The 18,993-nt window shown below is 41.0% G+C and overlaps 1 protein-coding gene across 3 annotated transcripts in view; it reads right to left on the bottom strand.

Moving 5' to 3' along the window:
- Positions 1–18,993, bottom strand: part of DST (dystonin) — a 750,022-nt gene that overhangs the window by 45,537 nt on the left and 685,492 nt on the right. For all 3 annotated transcript variants that reach the window (XM_069726743.1, XM_069726742.1, XM_069726744.1), the window contains 8 exons: positions 16,960–17,119; positions 15,162–15,488; positions 13,071–13,155; positions 12,425–12,666; positions 12,103–12,309; positions 6,462–6,581; positions 6,272–6,379; positions 4,901–5,119 (listed from right to left, as the gene is read on the bottom strand). In XM_069726743.1, coding sequence (XP_069582844.1) covers positions 4,901–5,119; positions 6,272–6,379; positions 6,462–6,581; positions 12,103–12,309; positions 12,425–12,666; positions 13,071–13,155; positions 15,162–15,488; positions 16,960–17,119 — 1,468 coding nt within the window. The remainder of the gene's footprint in view (positions 1–4,900; positions 5,120–6,271; positions 6,380–6,461; positions 6,582–12,102; positions 12,310–12,424; positions 12,667–13,070; positions 13,156–15,161; positions 15,489–16,959; positions 17,120–18,993) is intronic.

Below are 18,993 nucleotides of genomic sequence, written 5' to 3'. Positions count from 1 at the left end.
TCAGTAAACGTAAACGTAGCATATAACAGTCCAAGTAGCATATAGCACAGCCCATGTAGCATATAGCACAGCCACGTAGCATATAACACAGCCCACATAGCATATAGCACAACCACGTAGTATATAACACAGCCACGTAGTGTATAGCACAGCCACGTAGCATACAACACAACCACATAGCATATAGCACAGCCACGTAGCATATAACAGCCCACGTAGTATATAGCACAGCCACGTAGCATAAAACACAGCCACGTAGCATATAGCACAGCCACGTAGCATATAACAGCCCACGTAGTATATCACAGCCACGTAGCATATAACAGCCCACGTAATATATAGCACAGCCACGCAGCATATAACACAGCCCACGTAGCATATAGCACAGCCATGTAGTATATAACAGAGCCACGTAGTATATAGCACAGCCACGTAGTATATAGCACAGCCACGTAGCATATAGCACAGCCACATAGTATATAACACAGCCCACGTAGTATATAGCACAGCCACGTAGCAAATAGCACAGCCAGGGAGCATATAACAGCCCACATAGTATATAGCACAGCCACGTAGCATATAACACAGCCCACGTAGCATATAGCACAGCCACGTAGCAAATAGCACAGCCATGTAGTATCTAACACAGCCCACGTAGTATATAGTACAGTCCACTTAGTATATAGCACAATCCACGTAGTATATAGTACAGTCGACGTAGTATAGTACATTTCACGTAGTGTATAACACAGCCACGTAGTATATAGCACAGTCCACATAGTATATAGCACAATCCACGTAGTATATAGCACAGTGCACATAGTAAATAGGACAGGCACATAGTATATACCACAGGCACGTAGTATATAGCACAGGCACAGCCCACATAGTGTATAGCACAGCCACGTAGTATATAGCAGCCACGTAGTATATAACAGAGCCCACGTAGTATATAGCACAGTCCACGTAGTATATAGCACAGTCCATGTAGTATATAGCACAATCCACGTAGTATATAGTACAGTCCACATATTATATAACACAGCCCATGTAGTATATAGCACAGTCCACGTAGTATATAGCACAATCCACGTAGTATATAGCACAGTGCACGTAGTATATAGCACAGCCACGTAGTATATAGCACAGCCACGGAGTATATAGTACAGGAACAGCCCACATAGTGTATAGCACAGCCACGTAGTATATAGCAGCCACGTAGTATATAGCACAGCCACGGAGTATATAACACAGCCCACGTAGTATATAGCACAGTCCACGTAGTATATAGCAGTGTGGGCACCATATCCCTGTTAAAAAAAATTAAAATAAAAAATAGTTATATACTCACCTTCCGGCGGCCCACGGATCCAGCCCAGGAGTTAGCGATGCTCTCGCCAAGTCCGTTCCCAGTGATGCTTTGCGGCAATAACCCGTGATAACGTAGTGGTCTCGCGTGATCATAGTAACATAGTAACATAGTTAGTAAGGCCGAAAAAAGACATTTGTCCATCCAGTTCAGCCTATATTCCATCATAATAAATCCCCAGATCTACGTCCTTCTACAGACCTAATAATTGTATGATCATAATTGTATGATCCTACGTCATCTAGGGTCATTTCGCAAAGCATTACTGGGAGCGGAGCTGCCGAGAGCATTGCGAGGATGGGAAAGGCTTCAGGGACCGCCGGAAGGTGAGAATAGCTCAATTTGTATTTTTTTTTAAATTATTTTTAACATTATATCTTTTTACTATTGATGCTGCATAGGCAGCATCAATAGTAAAGCCTGTCGCTAATTGGTCGCGGCCGGCCGGGCACGACCAATCAGTGACGCGGGATTTCCGTTACAGACAAACAGACGGAAATGGACCTTAAACAATTATATACAGTACAGACCAAAAGTTTGGACACACCTTCTCATTTAAAGATTTTTCTGTATTTTCATTACTATGAAAATTGTAAATTCACACTGAAGGCATCAAAATTATGAATTAACACATGTGGACTTATATACTTAACAAAAAAGTGTGAAACAACTGAAATTATGTCTTATATTCTGGGTTCTTCAAAGTAGCCACCTTTTGCTTTGATGACTGCTTTGCACACTCTTGGCATTCTCTTGATGAGCTTCAAGAGGTAGTCACTGGAAATGGTTTTCACTTCACAGGTGTGCTCTGTCAGGTTTAATAAGTGGGAGTTCTTGCCTTATAAATGGGGTTGGGACCATCAGTTGTGTTGTGCAGAAGTCCGGTGGATACACAGCTGATAGTCCTACTGAATAGACTGTTAGAATTTGTATTATGGCAAGAAAAAAGCAGCTAAGTAAAGAAAAACAAGTGGCCATCATTACTTTAAGAAATGAAGGTAAGTCTGACCGAAAAATTGGGAAAACTTTGAAAGAGTCCCCAAGTGCAGTTGCAAAAACCATCAAGCGCTGCAAAGAAACTGGCTCACATGAGGACCGCCCCAAGAAAGGAAGACCGAGAGTCACCTCTGCTTCTGAGGATATGTTTATCCGACTCACCAGCCTCAGAAATCGCATGCTAACAGCAGCTCAGATTAGAGAAAAGGTCAAAGCCACACAGAATTCTAGCAGCAGACACATCTCTACAACAACTGTTAAGAGGAGACTTTGTGCAGCAGGCTTCATGGTAAAATAGCTGCTTGGAAACCACTGCTAAGGACAGGCAACAAGCAGAAGAGACTTGTTTGGGCTAAAGAACACAAGGAATGGACATTAGACCAGTGGAAATCTGTGCTGGTCTGATGAGCCCAAATTTGAGATCTTTGGTTCCAACCACCGTCTCTTTGTGCGACGCAGAAAAGGTGAACAGATGGATTCTACATGCCTGGTTCCCACCGTGAAGCATGGAGGAGGTGGTGTGATGGTGTGGGGGTGCTTTGCTGGTGACACTGTTGGGGATTTATTCAAAATTGAAGGCATACTGAACCAGCGTGGATACCACAGCATCTTGCAGCGGCATGCTATTCCATCTGGTTAACGTTTAGTTGGACGATCATTTATTTTTCAACAGGACAATGACCCCAAACACACCTCCAGGCTGTGTAAGGGCTATTTGACCAAGAAGGAGAGTGATGGGGTGCTACGCCAGACCTGAACCCAATCGAGATGATTTGGGGTGAGCTGGACCGCAGAGTGAAGGCAAAAGGGCCAATAAGTGCTGAGCATCTCTGGGAACTCCTTCAAGATTGTTGGAAGACCATTTCCGGTGACTACCTCTTGAAACTCATCAAGAGAATGCCAAGAGTGTGCAAAGCAGTCATCAAAGCAAAAGGTGGCTACTTTGAAGAAGCTAGAATATAAGACATAATTTCAGTTGTTTCACACTTTCTTGTTAAGTATATAATTCCACATGTGTTAATTCATAATTTTGATGCCTTCAGTGTGAATTTACAATTTTCATAGTAATGCAAATACAGAAAAATCTTTAAATGAGAAGGTGTGTCCAAACTTTTGGTCTGTACTGTATATAGATAGAATTTTGTAATAAATTCCTACTCATTCTTTGCTTGCTGTTGATACCCACTTTTCCCCAACTGGTGATGAAAATGTAAAATTGTACAGGGTAGAAATAAACTTGTAAATATACTAATAAAATGGGTACAAATAAAATAAAAATAGGACTAGAAAAGAACAGTTTTAATACATTGAATAGATCTATGTTTTAATAATTCACTGCAGCCAGATGGCGAGCCACGTGCCCAGACTGATCACAGAGTCAGAGTTTGGTAGCACAATAGTATAGTTCTGTCTGACTCGTCATTGAAGACGTTATTGCCATAGATTTGCACCAGGTACACAGGCTGAACACTGCTGCCATTTTACTAATGGGGATCTGTAACTACAACTGCTAAATCTCTGGGCAAGGCGACCTAACAGCAGACTGATAAAAAGTAAGTATTTCATTTCTCAGCCTGTATGAAAACTGAAGACAGTATACACAAGGTGGTGGGGTGAACATCCATTCACTGCGTAATGAACCATATTCATAGCTACGCTTGTTTCATGATAATTGTGTAAACTGGCCGCTGATCATCCGACGAACAAACAGAAATCTTGCTCATTGGGTGAAATGATTTTTTGGTTCATCATTTTCAGCAGATCATCATGTGTAAACAGGACCTGCGCTACGGAGAACAATGGCTACCTATGCGCACTGAGCGATCTGTTACAGATTATCTGAAGCACGGTCTTCCTGTGTAACCAGGCTATTAAACGACTGACAACTGACAGTGTACGTGCACTTTAAGGAGGGCAGCGTTATCTGGGCAAGCTGGGGATGTTACTGCACATTTCATGTTTAGACTCCATTTACTTAAAGGGAATCTGTCAGCAGGTTTAGGGACAGAGACTCCGATTTGAGCAATGTATAATTCAGATTACTGGGTGCAGCAGTTATAATGGAGTCACAGCTTTCTCTGCCGCAGACTGACAGAGCTCCTCTGTTGAGCTGTATAATTGCATCAACATCACAGCTTTCTGTGTACACTGCATAGTGACATAGAGCTGCTAATTAGGGGTGGAGGCTTGGTTGGACAACCTTGCATGTGCCAAGCTATCCTGTAGTGATAATCTCCTGCTGATAAAACACTGGTTGTATTGAAACAGCAAAACAAAGCCCAGTAAGTGACACATCATTGTAATCAGGGTCCCTGCTCCTACATTGTGGTGCTCAAAGATTACATTAAAAAAAACCTGCTGACAGATTCCATTTAAAAGTCAAGTGTCCCATTCCTTCAATGAAGAGGAGAAAAGAATGTACCGTATATTAATAAATTAATCTGAAAACTAATTATATATTATCGTTTTCAATAAGATGAAATGATTTCTTGCTAACATTGTATCTGTAAAAACTCCCCACATCTCAGTTCTTACCCGAATATCCTCTTGTTGCTCCTTTAACGTGTCATAATCTAGAGCGGGTGGTGGCAGTTCTGATATTCCTTTCTCTGTCTCGGTCAACCACGGCCACAGTTCTTCATACGTTTCCCAGAACTGGTTCACCAAGGACACGGCTCGTTCCAGCTGAAGGTTTCTTTCAGCATTCAAGTGGCAGATGTTGTCGTAATTCTTCATCAGGTTTCTTAGCCTTTTCTTTAGAAATTGATACAGATACAAAGATAACAGTTATACCAGAAACCTGCGCTAGATACATTAGATGCTCCGCACCGCAAGATGGTAATACGATATCAGTATGTCATGTAAGCTACATTAGTGCTTTTATTTTCATCACTGTGTTCTCACTACAACCCATGATTGGCATCACAGCTAGAAATGTGGCTGAACAACACACGCCGAACTTTGGATCTTAAAAAAGTACAAATACAATTAAATGAGTTCAAAATAAAATTACCTTTATTCAAATATTACTGGCAAACGGGAGCACTATAACAAATGTGCCCGTACTTGCAGAATATATACCGTATATATAAACATAAATATATACTGTATATAATAATATTAAAAAAATGTTTAGTATATAAGCAAAGAAGCAGCAGGCGGAAAACTGTACATACAGTATGTACCGTATATTCTTTAAAGGAGTCAAAAAATATCTACCGGTATGTACATCTTCAAGAAAATAAAAAATATATCTAATAAATACAATGAACAATAAACCAGATTAATAAACCACCAGTGACAAAAGATGATTACTGGGTAACTGCCATGTATTTGGATTGCTTACCAAGAAATAAGCACATTAGTAGAATGATTATAACTAAGAAGCATAGGAAAACTGGGATAGGCTGGATCCGTAGTGAGGATTTGGAAGAAGGCCCCCTTCTCTCTAAAGATATCATTGTACAAAAAGGTAACATAAATAATAAGAAGAAGCTGAGAGCACTGGCGGAATTTCACACTTATGGGACCCCTTGCAAGAACTCAAGACCCACAACTACCATGGGTCTCCAATAGAATTGGTCTTTTTGAGCCCCTCTAAGTTCTGGGGCCTGAATGTAACTGCAGCCCTACATCCACTACAATCTTGCCTATGGTAAAGAGGGATGTAAAGGGAGAAAAGAAAGTAAAATCATGATTAAACTGAGCTGCAGGTAGCTTTTCTGGACCTTCTCTGTGGTAGGTCCCATTATCACGTCCAAGTCTGTGCCATCAATAGGGTGCTCTGGTGTGAGGGATAATTTTGAATTAAAGTGAATTTACAAGTATCACATGCACACTAGATGAGAGAGAATATGAAAAGTAACATGAGAGTGTGAATATTCCCTCTTTCAGAACTGAACATACCAGCATTGTTTGCTTCTCCTCCTCGTTGAAAGCGCTCACTATTTCCTGTCCTGATTTGACTAGTTCATCTATTGTATCCTTGTGTCTCAAGATCTCCATAGTGAATCCCTGTAAAAAGAAAAATGTTCATCAGTTCCTATAATATACTTCCACTTTGGTCTACGACTAAATCCTAAGGACATTTCGTTACCTTTTGAACTTGTAGCTGAGCCGTGGTCTGGTCTTGTTCAAGCCTAATGTGACCTAGAGCCGTCATTTTATTTTTAGTCTCCTCAATCCATGTAAGCTCCGCGCCCACAGCCTGCGAGAACTGGAACCATAGAAATGTGATTATATCACCCAATGCTGCAATAAGACTTTCTACATGGCTACAAAGTAACAACACATCCAGAGACTCGGCATAGCATGGTGCAAATGTAACACACAAGAATGATCAATGTCTTTTCGACACCTTCCAATTGTATCAACAGCGTGTAAAATTATATCTGGCATTTTAAAAAATAGATAAAGTGCAAATATACAAATAAGGAAAATATTTGATACAAATATCACTATTCCAGACCTGAAAAATGTTGCTCGTTCTTGACAAAGGTACGTCATCTGTAGCAGACTATGATGTGGGATTTTCCCTATGCACTGCATTAAGTCAGATGCTTTGGGTAAATATATGTTATGGGTTCGTGCACACGACCTTAGGTTGGGTCCATTAAAACAGCGGCTTGCACACAGAATTGTTTTTTCTATTTTCCACATCCGAGAAAAACAGATCCCATTCTGATCAAACTCTGCTCGGAGTGTGATTAGCATAATCTGGGACGAAGAACATCTGATCGTGTGACCCTAGCGTCACACTCGCCAATGAGCAGTTATTAGGATCAGCCGGGTGCAGGGGCACAGATATGTTTGGGCTGTTGCCTAGACACACAGCTCTAGCGCCAGAGAGAAACGGTCAAAAACATTTTTTTAGAACAGTTTATTTTTTAGCTGTTTTTCTTTTAAAATAGCTTCACTCTGGTCTATCAACAATGTCCATTATTGAGGCTCAGCCTCATTCAAAATTCCCCTAGGGGACTTGCCCCTGACTTGATTGCCTGCACTATATAGTCCAGCATTGCAGTATATAGAACATACTGTATAAGGAACTCCTGTGACGTCCATACTGTTGTAGGCCTCACAGGATCATCACGATAGTGTTGACCATGACAACCCATCAACATCCCATTTGATCCTTCTTAAATCAATACCATGCTTGTAGAATTTTATTTTTCCATCTTAGAGAAATCCAGCGTTGAAGTTTCAATTGCAAGTGAAAGGGGTGCGCACTGCAATCCCAGCTCTTCTGCCTCTCTCCCTATTCACCGCCTGCTAATAGCCGCTGGTCTGGTTTCAGACCTGCTTACTCTCGCCCAATATTTTGTGTAGGCATCCTCATGGCCCCAGGGTTGTCTCCTCCGAGGAAGCAGCGTATGCGCAGATCAATGGTGCAGTTCTCCCAACGTCATCGGGAGCTTCTGAAGAGACAACCCCAGGGTAATGACGGCAACTACACAAAATCTTGAGTTGTGGAGGAAGGTCACTGAGAGAAGAGTGGCCTGTCTGTCAGAGGCTGGCAGTGGGTGAGCAAACGGGACAGAGGCAGGATAGCTGGAAGTCCAGTGCCCAACCCTGCCCTTGCAACTAAAACTCCAACCCTGGATTTCTGTAAGATGTCAAAATGAAATTCTACAAGCAAGGGATGGATTTAATAAGGATTAATGGCTCTTTACTTGCACAGCATTAGCTAGGGATGTGACAAATTGATGACAGGTTCTCCTTTAGTGGTTAAACAGCAGCATTTTGAGCTAGATCTGATCCCTGCTGTCACAGGTGCAGGCTGTTTAACACAATGGGCCACTGGCTTAGCTCTTCTTGTCACTCTATACACCCACAAACGCTATACAAACCTAGGATGTACTACTTTCGTCATGGGGAGAGAAGGGGATAATGTGCACTGGGGTTAAAGGGGATCTCAGCAAGTTTCTGATATTTTTTCAGAAAGCAGCATAATGTAGGAGCGGAGACTTTAATTCCAGGGATGTGTCAATTTTTAGACTGTGTGCTGTAGTTTCAATACAATCAGTGTTGTATCAGCAGGAGATTATCACTAAAGGACAAGGCCTCATGTTCAGGTCAGTCAGGCTAATCTGTGTAGCCCCGCCCCTACCCCGATTGGCAGCTTGCTAACATTGCACAGTGAACACAGGAAGCTGCCAATCAGTGATGTGGGCGGAGTTACACAGGGATCAGCATTCTGACCACACATCACTGTAATCAGGGTCTCTGCCCCAACATCATGCTATTCTCAGACTACATAGCAAACCTGCCGACAGATTCTTTTTAAAGTATGAACTTCATACTGCTCCTTTATAAATGGGATGCATATCCTTTTTTTTTTCTTTAAAACTGTTTTACTTCTGTCTATCAGCTCTATCAATAGTCGCAGCTCAGCCCTAACTAAAATTGTTCAAATGAGCGGCCTCAGCTGCAATACCACACATGGCCCATGGACATAAGAGGTGCTGTTTTTCAAATAAAAGCAGATCTCCTTATCAAAACCTATATCCATTTAGTGCGGTGATACTGGCTGTATATAATGAACCTCCAGTCTTAGGACAATTTTAAAGGTTCATCATTAAAGGAGACAACAAGAACTCATCAATCTCTTCAAATGGCTTCAATGCAACTGATGTAGCAATATGCTTATAGCATGAGCATTATAGTCTAACTTGGAAAATCTGAGGTTATACCCCTTTAATGTTATTAATATTTCATCAACATAATAAGTCGTTCCCAGATCAAATGTATAAGTCTGATATTAAAAAAGTAATTAAATGTGACAGAGAACAATGATTTGCTCCTCTGCTCTTATGTGGACACTGGGCGAATGATCACATCTAGTTTCTGAATATTACTGCACAAAGACTCCAATAATTGTGAATCTGCTGAACATGGAGACTCCTTTCACTGTGACATTGCAGACAGCAGAACAAGTACAATCTCAAGGAGTCGGACTCAGAGATGAAAGCTCTCCTGTGATCGTGGTCCTTCAGCTTGTATCTCCAGTCAGGGGTGTAATCTCAAACACACTGTGCTGAGTCTTTCCAATTCTTTTAATGCTTTTCTTTCTGACAAACATCAAAGCTCACTGTGACAGTCTGATGGATGTAATTCTTATTTTAACCACGGCTGCTATTCTTTGAATGTATTAGTAGTTGAACATTTGCTTGAGCTGCAAACAAAGTTATTGTAAATCATCTAACAATTAGAACAAAGCGCGCGTCGGTGCGTCTGGCATGATTTTCTAAATAACTATTTCCCATGAAAACTGCTCTGAAGTACCTTTTCTTATACCCGTTTGTGCTGTTCCCTGCCCTTCCTGTAGAATTTATCAATAAATTGACAGCTGGGTGTCACCAGCTGGGGGTGTGTCCCTACGAACTCTGCTGCCCAATTGGTGCAGACAGGATATGACTGTGCAGGGACACGCCCCTTTGGAGGTGTAGCTATATACACCCATATAAGAGATGAAGAGTAACACCCAGTGGCCATTTTGATCATGAATTTCTAGGAGGGATAACAGAGAAAACATAGAGTTATCAGAGCAGATGTCCCCGAAATGTTATTTAATGCAAACTACAAGCATTTACTATAACAAACAATTTAGGAAAGCGTATTAATGATTGATTTTTCATCAAGAAAGGTATTTATAAGTAATATATATGGGACAGCTTGCTGATCGCTGGGGGGTGTAAATGGAGGAGGTTGAGCTTTTACATCTCGGTTCCATTCATTATCTATAGAACTGCCAAAGATAGGTGAATATAGCAATTTCTCTTGCATTCCCATAGACAGTGACTGGGGCAAAGGTTCACATGCTTGATCTCTGCTCCATACAGATGGGGCTCTGCAGAACCCCATTCTCTAAATCAGAGGTGGACCCAGAGAAAGGAGATACCTGTCATGGGAACTAAATTATACATCTATTGCAAGTATTTGATTCTGTAGACAATAATACATGTAGAATGATTTGCCTTAAAGGGAACCTGACATTGTTCGGGCTGCTCGTGGTTTGGGCAAAATGATCTACATATCAAGGATGACTAGTCTGAAGTAGCTCCCTGCATCTCTCTGCTCTCTGGCCTACTCCTCCAGACTGACAGGTCTCTCCCAATGTGTGTGGGTACAAGGGAAGTGGGGAGAAGCCCACTAACACCATCATCAGTGCCCAGCATTTCAGAGGAAGACATACATGACTGCAATAACACAGCTCGCGCTGCATGTGGTTCAAGCAGCATCAATCTCATTACTCCCTTTAAAAAGAGTGGATTTTTACTAAATAACAAAAATCTATCTATTTCCAAGCACTTTGTGGTATAATGTATGACCTGATTCTTTCATGCCTTATGCTGCTCCATCCTTTTCCTGTCCCTTCCTTTTATTCCTGTGTGTTGCAATATTCCATCCGTACACAGCTCAGTTCCGGCTGAGTGTGGATGTATAATTGGGGGATATCCCCTCTGCAGTGCACCTGTTCCTCGAACCTAAAATAAGCCCTTTGTCTCAGTGAGCAGAGCTGCAGATAGGAGGGCTGGAGAGCGGTCCTTTCCCCAATTTACACTCCACGGTGGTTCAGTATAGACGGATACTAAGCAGGAGGAGAGGTACTTCTAAGGTTCACAGTTCTGCTAACCGGGCTCCACAACAATAATATGAAGAGTGCTGTGCTCTTCATATTTCTATGTGAAATGATGGTTATAATTTAAAGGGAACCTGTCACATGAAAAAAACTGACAGCAGCTCAGAATGAGAGACAGCTGTCAGTCAGAGGGGTGTGGTTACAGCTGCTGTTATCTATACACAGGGCGGTGACTCAACGCGCGCCGGTCCCGTGACTGAAAGCCGAATGTTACCGGGAGGAGGAATAAAGTTCATTCCCTCCCTGACGGTGGCGGGCAGGTTCACAATGCTATTAACCTGCAGATTGACCCAACATCTGCAGGTTAATAGCATTTTTTCAAGTGACAGGTTCTCTTTTAGTTTTTAAACTGAAGCTAAAACCCTCCACATTTTTTAAATATTGCCTGTTCAATGAAATTGCATGTTCTCCTAACAGGCTGAACAGCATAATATGGCGCAACATAAACAAGAACATAAACCCCAAATATTCCCAACACCTCCTCTAATCCCATATCATTCTTATCAAATTCCTATATATCCTAAATGTAATGATATCTGTGATTTAAGTACATTTTTATTTCTTCCATTGAATGCTTACTATGATTAAAGAAAGTATCCAATAAGCAATTAAAAACAATAAACCATTACATAAGGCCAATCATTCCAAAACAAGCATCAAATAAATCTCTTAAATGTACAATATCGAGACACTGGATTTATGAATTATGATGGATTAATCACCGTAAACAGGTGCATTGCGATCTTAATCCCATTCCTGTCAAGTGAAACCTTTGTAAAAGCTTTGACAAGTTTAATGGAAGCGGCCTCAGTATTTCTAATATGAGATTAGCAGGATGATACATAGCAGTATACCATAGCTGCTATCTTTCCTATTTCTTCATCTGGGAAGGCATGCTATCTTAGGATGCTCTGTGAACAATGAAGCCAGATGGTTGGTGCTCACAATACACAGATTAGCTATGCCCTGTGTCTAAATATCTCACACACTAGAATTCTTTTCAAGCTCTGCTTTGTGTTTTGTGCATATCGAATAAGCAGAAACATTATTTTTTAAGCATTTGTTCTAGTCTGGAAGAATCAATAGTTTTCTATACCTGCTGAGAGCGTAATCTGGCAGCATATATCTCTTCCACCATTTGTGTTAGGGTGTCGCTTGCTGATCTGTAGCGCTCATTGTCTTCTGTTACCATTCTGTCAAGGCCTCCTCTCGCTCTCCAAGGCACTAACTCCAGCAAAGAGCTGCTAACATCATTCAAGGAGTCCAGCAATGCCTTATTAGTCCTGGCCTCTAACTGTAGTTCCTTAAAAAGAATAAAGAACATACATATTGCGTGGTCAACAAGTGTGGATCTAAGATTTTCTCTATGATGACTATAGGGTTCTGGTCATTGGAAATAAATGTCTGGTGTGTTTTACCTTCTTTCTTTGCTGTGCAGCATTGATTTCCTCCGATTTTTGGTCTTCTGTTTCATAACTCTTCAGTTCTATCTCTACTTTGTCCAGCCACCTACCCAATTGGTCGTGCGATGAATGGAACTGTGTAGCAAGGTTTAAGGCCTGTTCTAACACATTAGAAACATCGGAACCTAGCTTTGTGATTTCAGAATATCTAGATTTTATTCCATCCAATTTTTCCTGAATAATCACAACTTCATCACCTAAGTAGAAAAAAGAAAACACATGTTTTATATATTATAACCCGATGTCCCTTAAAACCATGTCCACTGTGTGCTATCCTATATCAAAAACTAGCCATATATATTTCATCTATAAGAACGAGGAATGATTACAAAATTAAAGGTCCTTTTCGAAAATCCAGTTAGGAGCGCTAATAATGGTTAAGATCCCATGCATCCTCCAGGAGCTGCATTCTCCAGATGGGACGGTACATTTCTAAGTTCTAGCGTTGCAGCTTCTTCTTAGTTGGGACAAACCAGCTTCCTCTATAGGCTCATAACTCTCCCATTACCAAAATGAAGACCCCTGGTTTTGTGCACCATGCTACATACTATAACACCAAGTTTTATAGCCCTTACCATACCGGTTCAACAATAGCACTTACCAGTTGTATGTTTGAGTAGCTCTAATCCATTTTGAATGGCCTGATCAACATTTTGTTTTCTCAACAGAATGTCTTCCTGAAGGAGCTATAGGGAGAAAAAAAATATCAGCTCTGATGAATTTTCTTACAAACCAAAACTTATTTTTCAATCCACTGAATAGGTGATAAGTGTGCTATTGGTGGGAATAGAACATTGGGACCCCCACCAATTACAACAACAGGTGTCTGCAAATCGATGGTGTGAAGCAGTAGTGTGCAGCGTGGCCATCATTTCATTCACACATGGAACTCGAATAAACCAATCTTTGTGACTGGTGAGGTTCCAGAGGTCAGACCCCAAATGAACACACACATATTAACCATACAGTGGATAGGAAAAAAGTTTTGATTAAGGGGAAAACAGCATTTTCAGTCTTCTCCATCCCGTATTATATATACAAAAAACACCTTTTTACTAAATGGGCCCAATTCATCAAACCTTTAGTGCCAGCTTTCTGGGGTAAAAAGCTTTCAAAAGTTATACAATTTGGGCAAAACTCGATGCTGTGCTAAAATTTTGCAACTATTGGCGCTATAACTCCATTTTTGCCTAGCTCCGATACAGCTAGGGCATGACGGGGGTGTGGCGACTGCCGCTTCTCAAATTCATGATGAGCAGCGGCGATCCCTACAACGCAAATTTCATTCTAGCAGCTTTATGGTGAGGTACACGTGAAAGCACAGTACAATCGTTAGACGCTTATGATTCATTAGGAGTCTTGATAAATCAGGGCCAATTTTATTTTATAGTTTTCCTAATAACTCTGCAGTGGAACACGCAGAGAGCCCAGACTTGTTAACCTGTATATTTACTTCATGTGTTGGTTCATTGCCTTTGATGTGGACTCATACACTGAGCCTGCATCTTTGCCAGCACATGACAGCAGATTTAATCAGCCATCATATGCCTTTAACAACCATGGGTGGAGCGGTGCTCTGCCTGCGACTGTTAAACTGTTAAATCAGAAATTGACAGGGGGATTTAACAAGGGTCAACAGGGGGTGCACGTCATTCTGCGCTTACATCGGCGCGCCCGAGATGTGACTGCGGGGTGCCGATGGGCTGTCATGACAGCTGGGGGTCTGCCCGTGGCCAGTGTTCATAGGAAAACATCAATTCTGCTATACATTATATGGTGAAGTAAATGGAGTCAATCAAAATTACAACTTGTCCAGCAAAAAATAAGCCCTAAAACAAGACAAAAAAAAAAAACGGAAAATGGCTCGGCGGTAAAGTTTTTAAAGGGGTTATCCAAAACTTATTAGTTTTGCATATGGGGTTAAAAACATACAGGCAGGTAGTTACTAACTACCAGGCTTTGCTGCCTGGTGCTGATCCCTGCTGGCTTAAGAGAGGTCACGCTGCTCTTGCCGTCATTTCCAGTGCTTTTGCCGACATTACGTCAACAGAGCAGTGTCTTCTATTCTGCTCTGATATATTGACGGGGTGTCTCTGCTGATGTCATGCTGATCCCCACTGCTCCCTAAACACTGGCAGATCATGATGGACTCAATTCACTGTGATGCGTAGGTTTTCTCTGAGTTTTCCGGTTTTCTCCCACACTCCAAAGACATACTGATAGGGAATTTAGATTGTGAGCCCTAGTGGGGACAGCGATGATAATGTCTGTAAAGCGCTGTGTAATCAATGGCGCTATAAAAGTGAGTAAAATGTTTTTTGTTTTTTTTTAAATGAAGGATCCATTCGGTTTATTGTCTTCCCACAGCAATATTATTACTGCACAGTAAGATATATATTATATACTGTGTATATTATAATATATATATATATATATATATATATATATATACACACATCAGCTGGACACATTGGGCTGTAGATAGCCACCTAACTAGCAGAGAGTTTTTGGATAATATTCACACTAATTCTATTAATCCGGAAGCACATAGAGCATACATTTCAGAAATAGTCTAGAGTACCTATTTCCTTTACCAACATATTTTTGGATTAAAAAAAGTCTATGGTCATAAAATAATAAAATAAAAACATATGAACATGATGGGGAAACTAAAATAACAAACAGAAAATACCAGCAGCTCAGTGTGTTGTCTTGTGAGTACATCAGTACTGTGATCTTGGACAGATAGTTTGCTCAGCTTGTCATGTACTTCAGTCAGCCAGTTCATTAGCTCAACTTCATCGTCCCCAAATATCTGAGCATTGCAGTGAGCCTGATGCAGAAGTTCTCCTCTCCTGATACTTCTCTCCTGGACCTCCATGAATCGGGTTTGGCCAATATCTAACTTTTCCTGAACCATTTCCTTCTCTTCCCTGGAGCTTAAGGCTTTTAAAGACTGGCCAATGCTCAGAGATTGGTGCAAGATGGTGTTATGAGCTGTAATCTCGTCCTGTAATGCCTGAATGAGGGGATGAAAATGAAATAAAACATATATAAAACAAAGAGAATATGGCCAAAAGAAATAATGCAAACGGAGAATCAAAAATTCAATCAGCAGGGTTGTTAGTTTCATCAGGAGGGGAGAAAGAAAAGTAGGAGCTTCACGTTTAGTTTGTGAAATCAAACAGACAGCACGGAGATTAAAATTCTTCAGCAGAAGAAAATCTGGGAGGGGAACGAGCAAAGTTTGTTAGTTCTGAAGACATAGAAGTTCTTGAGCACCATTAAGACCAACCAGAGTACCAAAATTATGCTGTAACTTTGTTATCACAATATACAGATGAATTTTCATTTTTGAAATGGAAATTCCTCTAATGTACAAATATATAGAAATATACGTGGTTCCTGATTGGCTGGCATTGGACCTATGCATATGAATGTGGACCCTGAAGAATCATGAGAATATATAGGGTCCTTTCATTTTGTAAGATGTACTTAATTGCCAAATCTGGCCTCTCCAAACTACAATTTTTTGCCAAACTTACAAATGATCTGAAGGTTATCTGTTGTAGAAAGCAGCCATTTTCTATATGGGTAGTTGAAAGGGAAGGAACCAGTCCCCTCAACTCATGATTAGGAGTGCAAGAGGGTACACAATTTACATTAAATAGTGGATCTCATTTTAGGGTTGGAAATGACAAAATATGTGCCTGGCTACATTGGATCTGTAGACAATAATGTTCACTAGCTAACGGCTATGCGGAAGTATTATAGAGTTCCTTCTGGCCATATAATTGTATCCACTAACTGTACTTGTCTGAAGACAGCTCAACTATTGTATGCCACATATTCTTATATTGGGGAAAATACGACAAAAAAGTTGTCTTTTAACATGGCCAGAGAGTCCAAAGTTGTTGATGGGTGGCTATTTTTATAGTGTTTGTACATCGATAGATGTGTGCTAAACTCAGAAAAGTGTATGGATCCGATTCATTGAATTTCGCAATTGTGCATTCGTTTTGCAACTTTTGCCATTTTCACTTAAGTTGCTCCTGGCAAAGTTGGGATAGGTCTGGGGCGCGGCAGGAGCCTGATGTCACAACTCATCTAATTCCTGTATTATTCCTTACGCCAGAAATCTTACTCCAATTGAGATGCAGAGAAAGATTTGTAGTATGGCATATGGAAAGCCACGCCATTCATCAGGCACTCCTGATTTAATAAGAGGTGTGAACCTCCTAATGGAACAGGAGCGTCTGACTCCTACACGGCCCCTCATCAAGGCCGGCAAGAAAATAGACGGTCCTGGTGAATCAGGCCTATACGTGTCAAATCTGTAGCTCAGTGTATTCTTTACAAAGCCAATGCTTACCAGCACCCCATATGAGAATGTAAACTATATATGGTACTGTGGTCTTATGTGGTACGAAGAACAAAAGATAGCACAGGATGTTGTAATCGGCTTAGTGCAAACATGTTATTAGCCTTACCTTGTGCTGGGCAATCTGTTCAAGGAGCTTTGGTGTCTGTGTTCCTATGGGCTCAGAGTTTGCTAGCTTCTTCTCTGTATTACTGAGCCAATCGGACAATGGTTCCAGTGTGTCATGGAATTGTTTTGCCACAATTAATATACCATCCAGCTGTCGATTTCTGAAATATGCAACACCATAATATTAGAGCAAAAAAAATTGTCATGCATGTAGCCAAAGAAAAAATACCAAATACTACCTCAAAGCTATTGTACTAGAAATGGAGGGCAAGTGTTAGGCCGGGGTCACATTCGCGAGTGCAATGCAAGAAACTCACGGGAGTCTCACGCCTCAATACCCCGCACTGCCACCGGCACTCGGGACAGGAGTAGCGGCTGCAAGTATTTCTATGTAGCTGAACACTCCGGTCCCGAGTGCCGGCGGCAGTGCCGGGTACTAAGGCGAGTTTCTCACATTGCACTCGCAAGTGTGACCCCGGCCTTAGAATGAAACTCTTGTGTTTTAAAAAATACAGAAAACCAGAAATGACTAATTGTCATTAAATATAACATTTGTACACATTAATTACAAATAATCTAGGGAAGCGGCAATCACAAGCAACCTACATGGTAACATGTGGCACCAACAATAAGTACTAATAGAATTGGAAGCTAACCCACAGATCCCTGTGCTACATCATTCATGGGTGAAAGTGCCATAGGAACAGCTAGATCCTGCACTTATGACCTGCATGATAATAGGTGTTGGTGAGAACATGTTAGGCTATGTTCCCGCTTTTTTAGCGTTTTTATATGCAAATGTTCAGCTTTTTTTTCGAGTACTAGAAAAAGTCTATGAGAGTTCAGAAATCTCATGAACACAGTTTGCTTTTTTTGTCCTTATTTTGTGCAATACCTTTGCTTTTGCCAACTGAAGCAGGTTGCTTCTTTCAGCGTTATTTCAGTGTTTTTTACCCAATGAAGAAAATGGGTAAGTGCAAAAAACCCTGGCAAAAATCAGGTTTTGCTGCATTTTTGGTGCCAAAACCTGATGAAGTAGAATCAGATTTTTTGTATGCTCTAAATTTTATCAGCATGCACAAGAGACAAATGTACCCTGACAAAAACGGAGCAAAAATGCAACAAAATCTAAGCAAAACCTGCATTTTTGAGGCAAGTTTCTTACTGCCAAGAGAGCAGGTTTAGCCTTTGGAAAAAAAAGCAGCAAAGACGTAACATGTGAACATAGCCTTACAGTTATGGGAGCAGCAAGCACAGAATTGGAAGAACCATCTGCAGACGTGTTATTGGGGAAACAGCAGCAAACACTATGAAGGGTCATGGTATTGGGGCAGTATGCTAGGGCTATTTAAAGGAAAGCCAGATGCACTTATTAGAATGTGCTGAAAAAAAGAGAAACCAAAGGTGGAGACTAGTGATGAGCGAATATACTCGTTACTAGAGATTTCTCGAGCATGCTCGGGGGTCCTCCGAGTATTTTTTTTAGTGCTCGGAGATTTAGTTTTTCTTGCTGCAGCTGAATGATTTACATCTGTTAGCCAGCATAAGTACATGTGGGGATTCCCTAGCAACCAGGCAACCCCCACATGTCCTGTTTGAACAGGACACTTGTGTCACAGGTTTTTTTTTTGGGGTGTTATATTATTTGGGGTGGGACTACCTTTGTGCTCTAAGGTGCTCCCAGTCTCTTCAGCATTTCCTAAGACTAATGCACTGTAATAGGTATTTTAGCATAATTCATAGGAATTGCCTGTAAACTGAACACGACATAAATCACTCAGAAAGCAATCGGTTTTCATCCATAACACTTATCTTGCCATGATTCTACGTCATAAGGATAATCTGAAAGTCACTTTTTTCTACAGAATGTTAAAATAGTTAGAATTCCTTTACCAAACCACTGACTACTGATCTAAGCATCAACCGGTAATGGCGTGTGCTACATCTCAGCACAAATAACATGGCTCTATTGTAATTACATTGAGAGAATCTAGTGACATCACTGGAGCAAAGAGAAAAACCAGAGCTGCGAGAT

Source organism: Ranitomeya imitator, chromosome 5 (genome assembly GCF_032444005.1).
Source record: "Ranitomeya imitator isolate aRanImi1 chromosome 5, aRanImi1.pri, whole genome shotgun sequence".
In the NCBI taxonomy this organism is placed as follows: Eukaryota; Metazoa; Chordata; class Amphibia; order Anura; family Dendrobatidae; genus Ranitomeya; species Ranitomeya imitator.
This window is presented reverse-complemented; position numbering and strand designations above follow the sequence as displayed.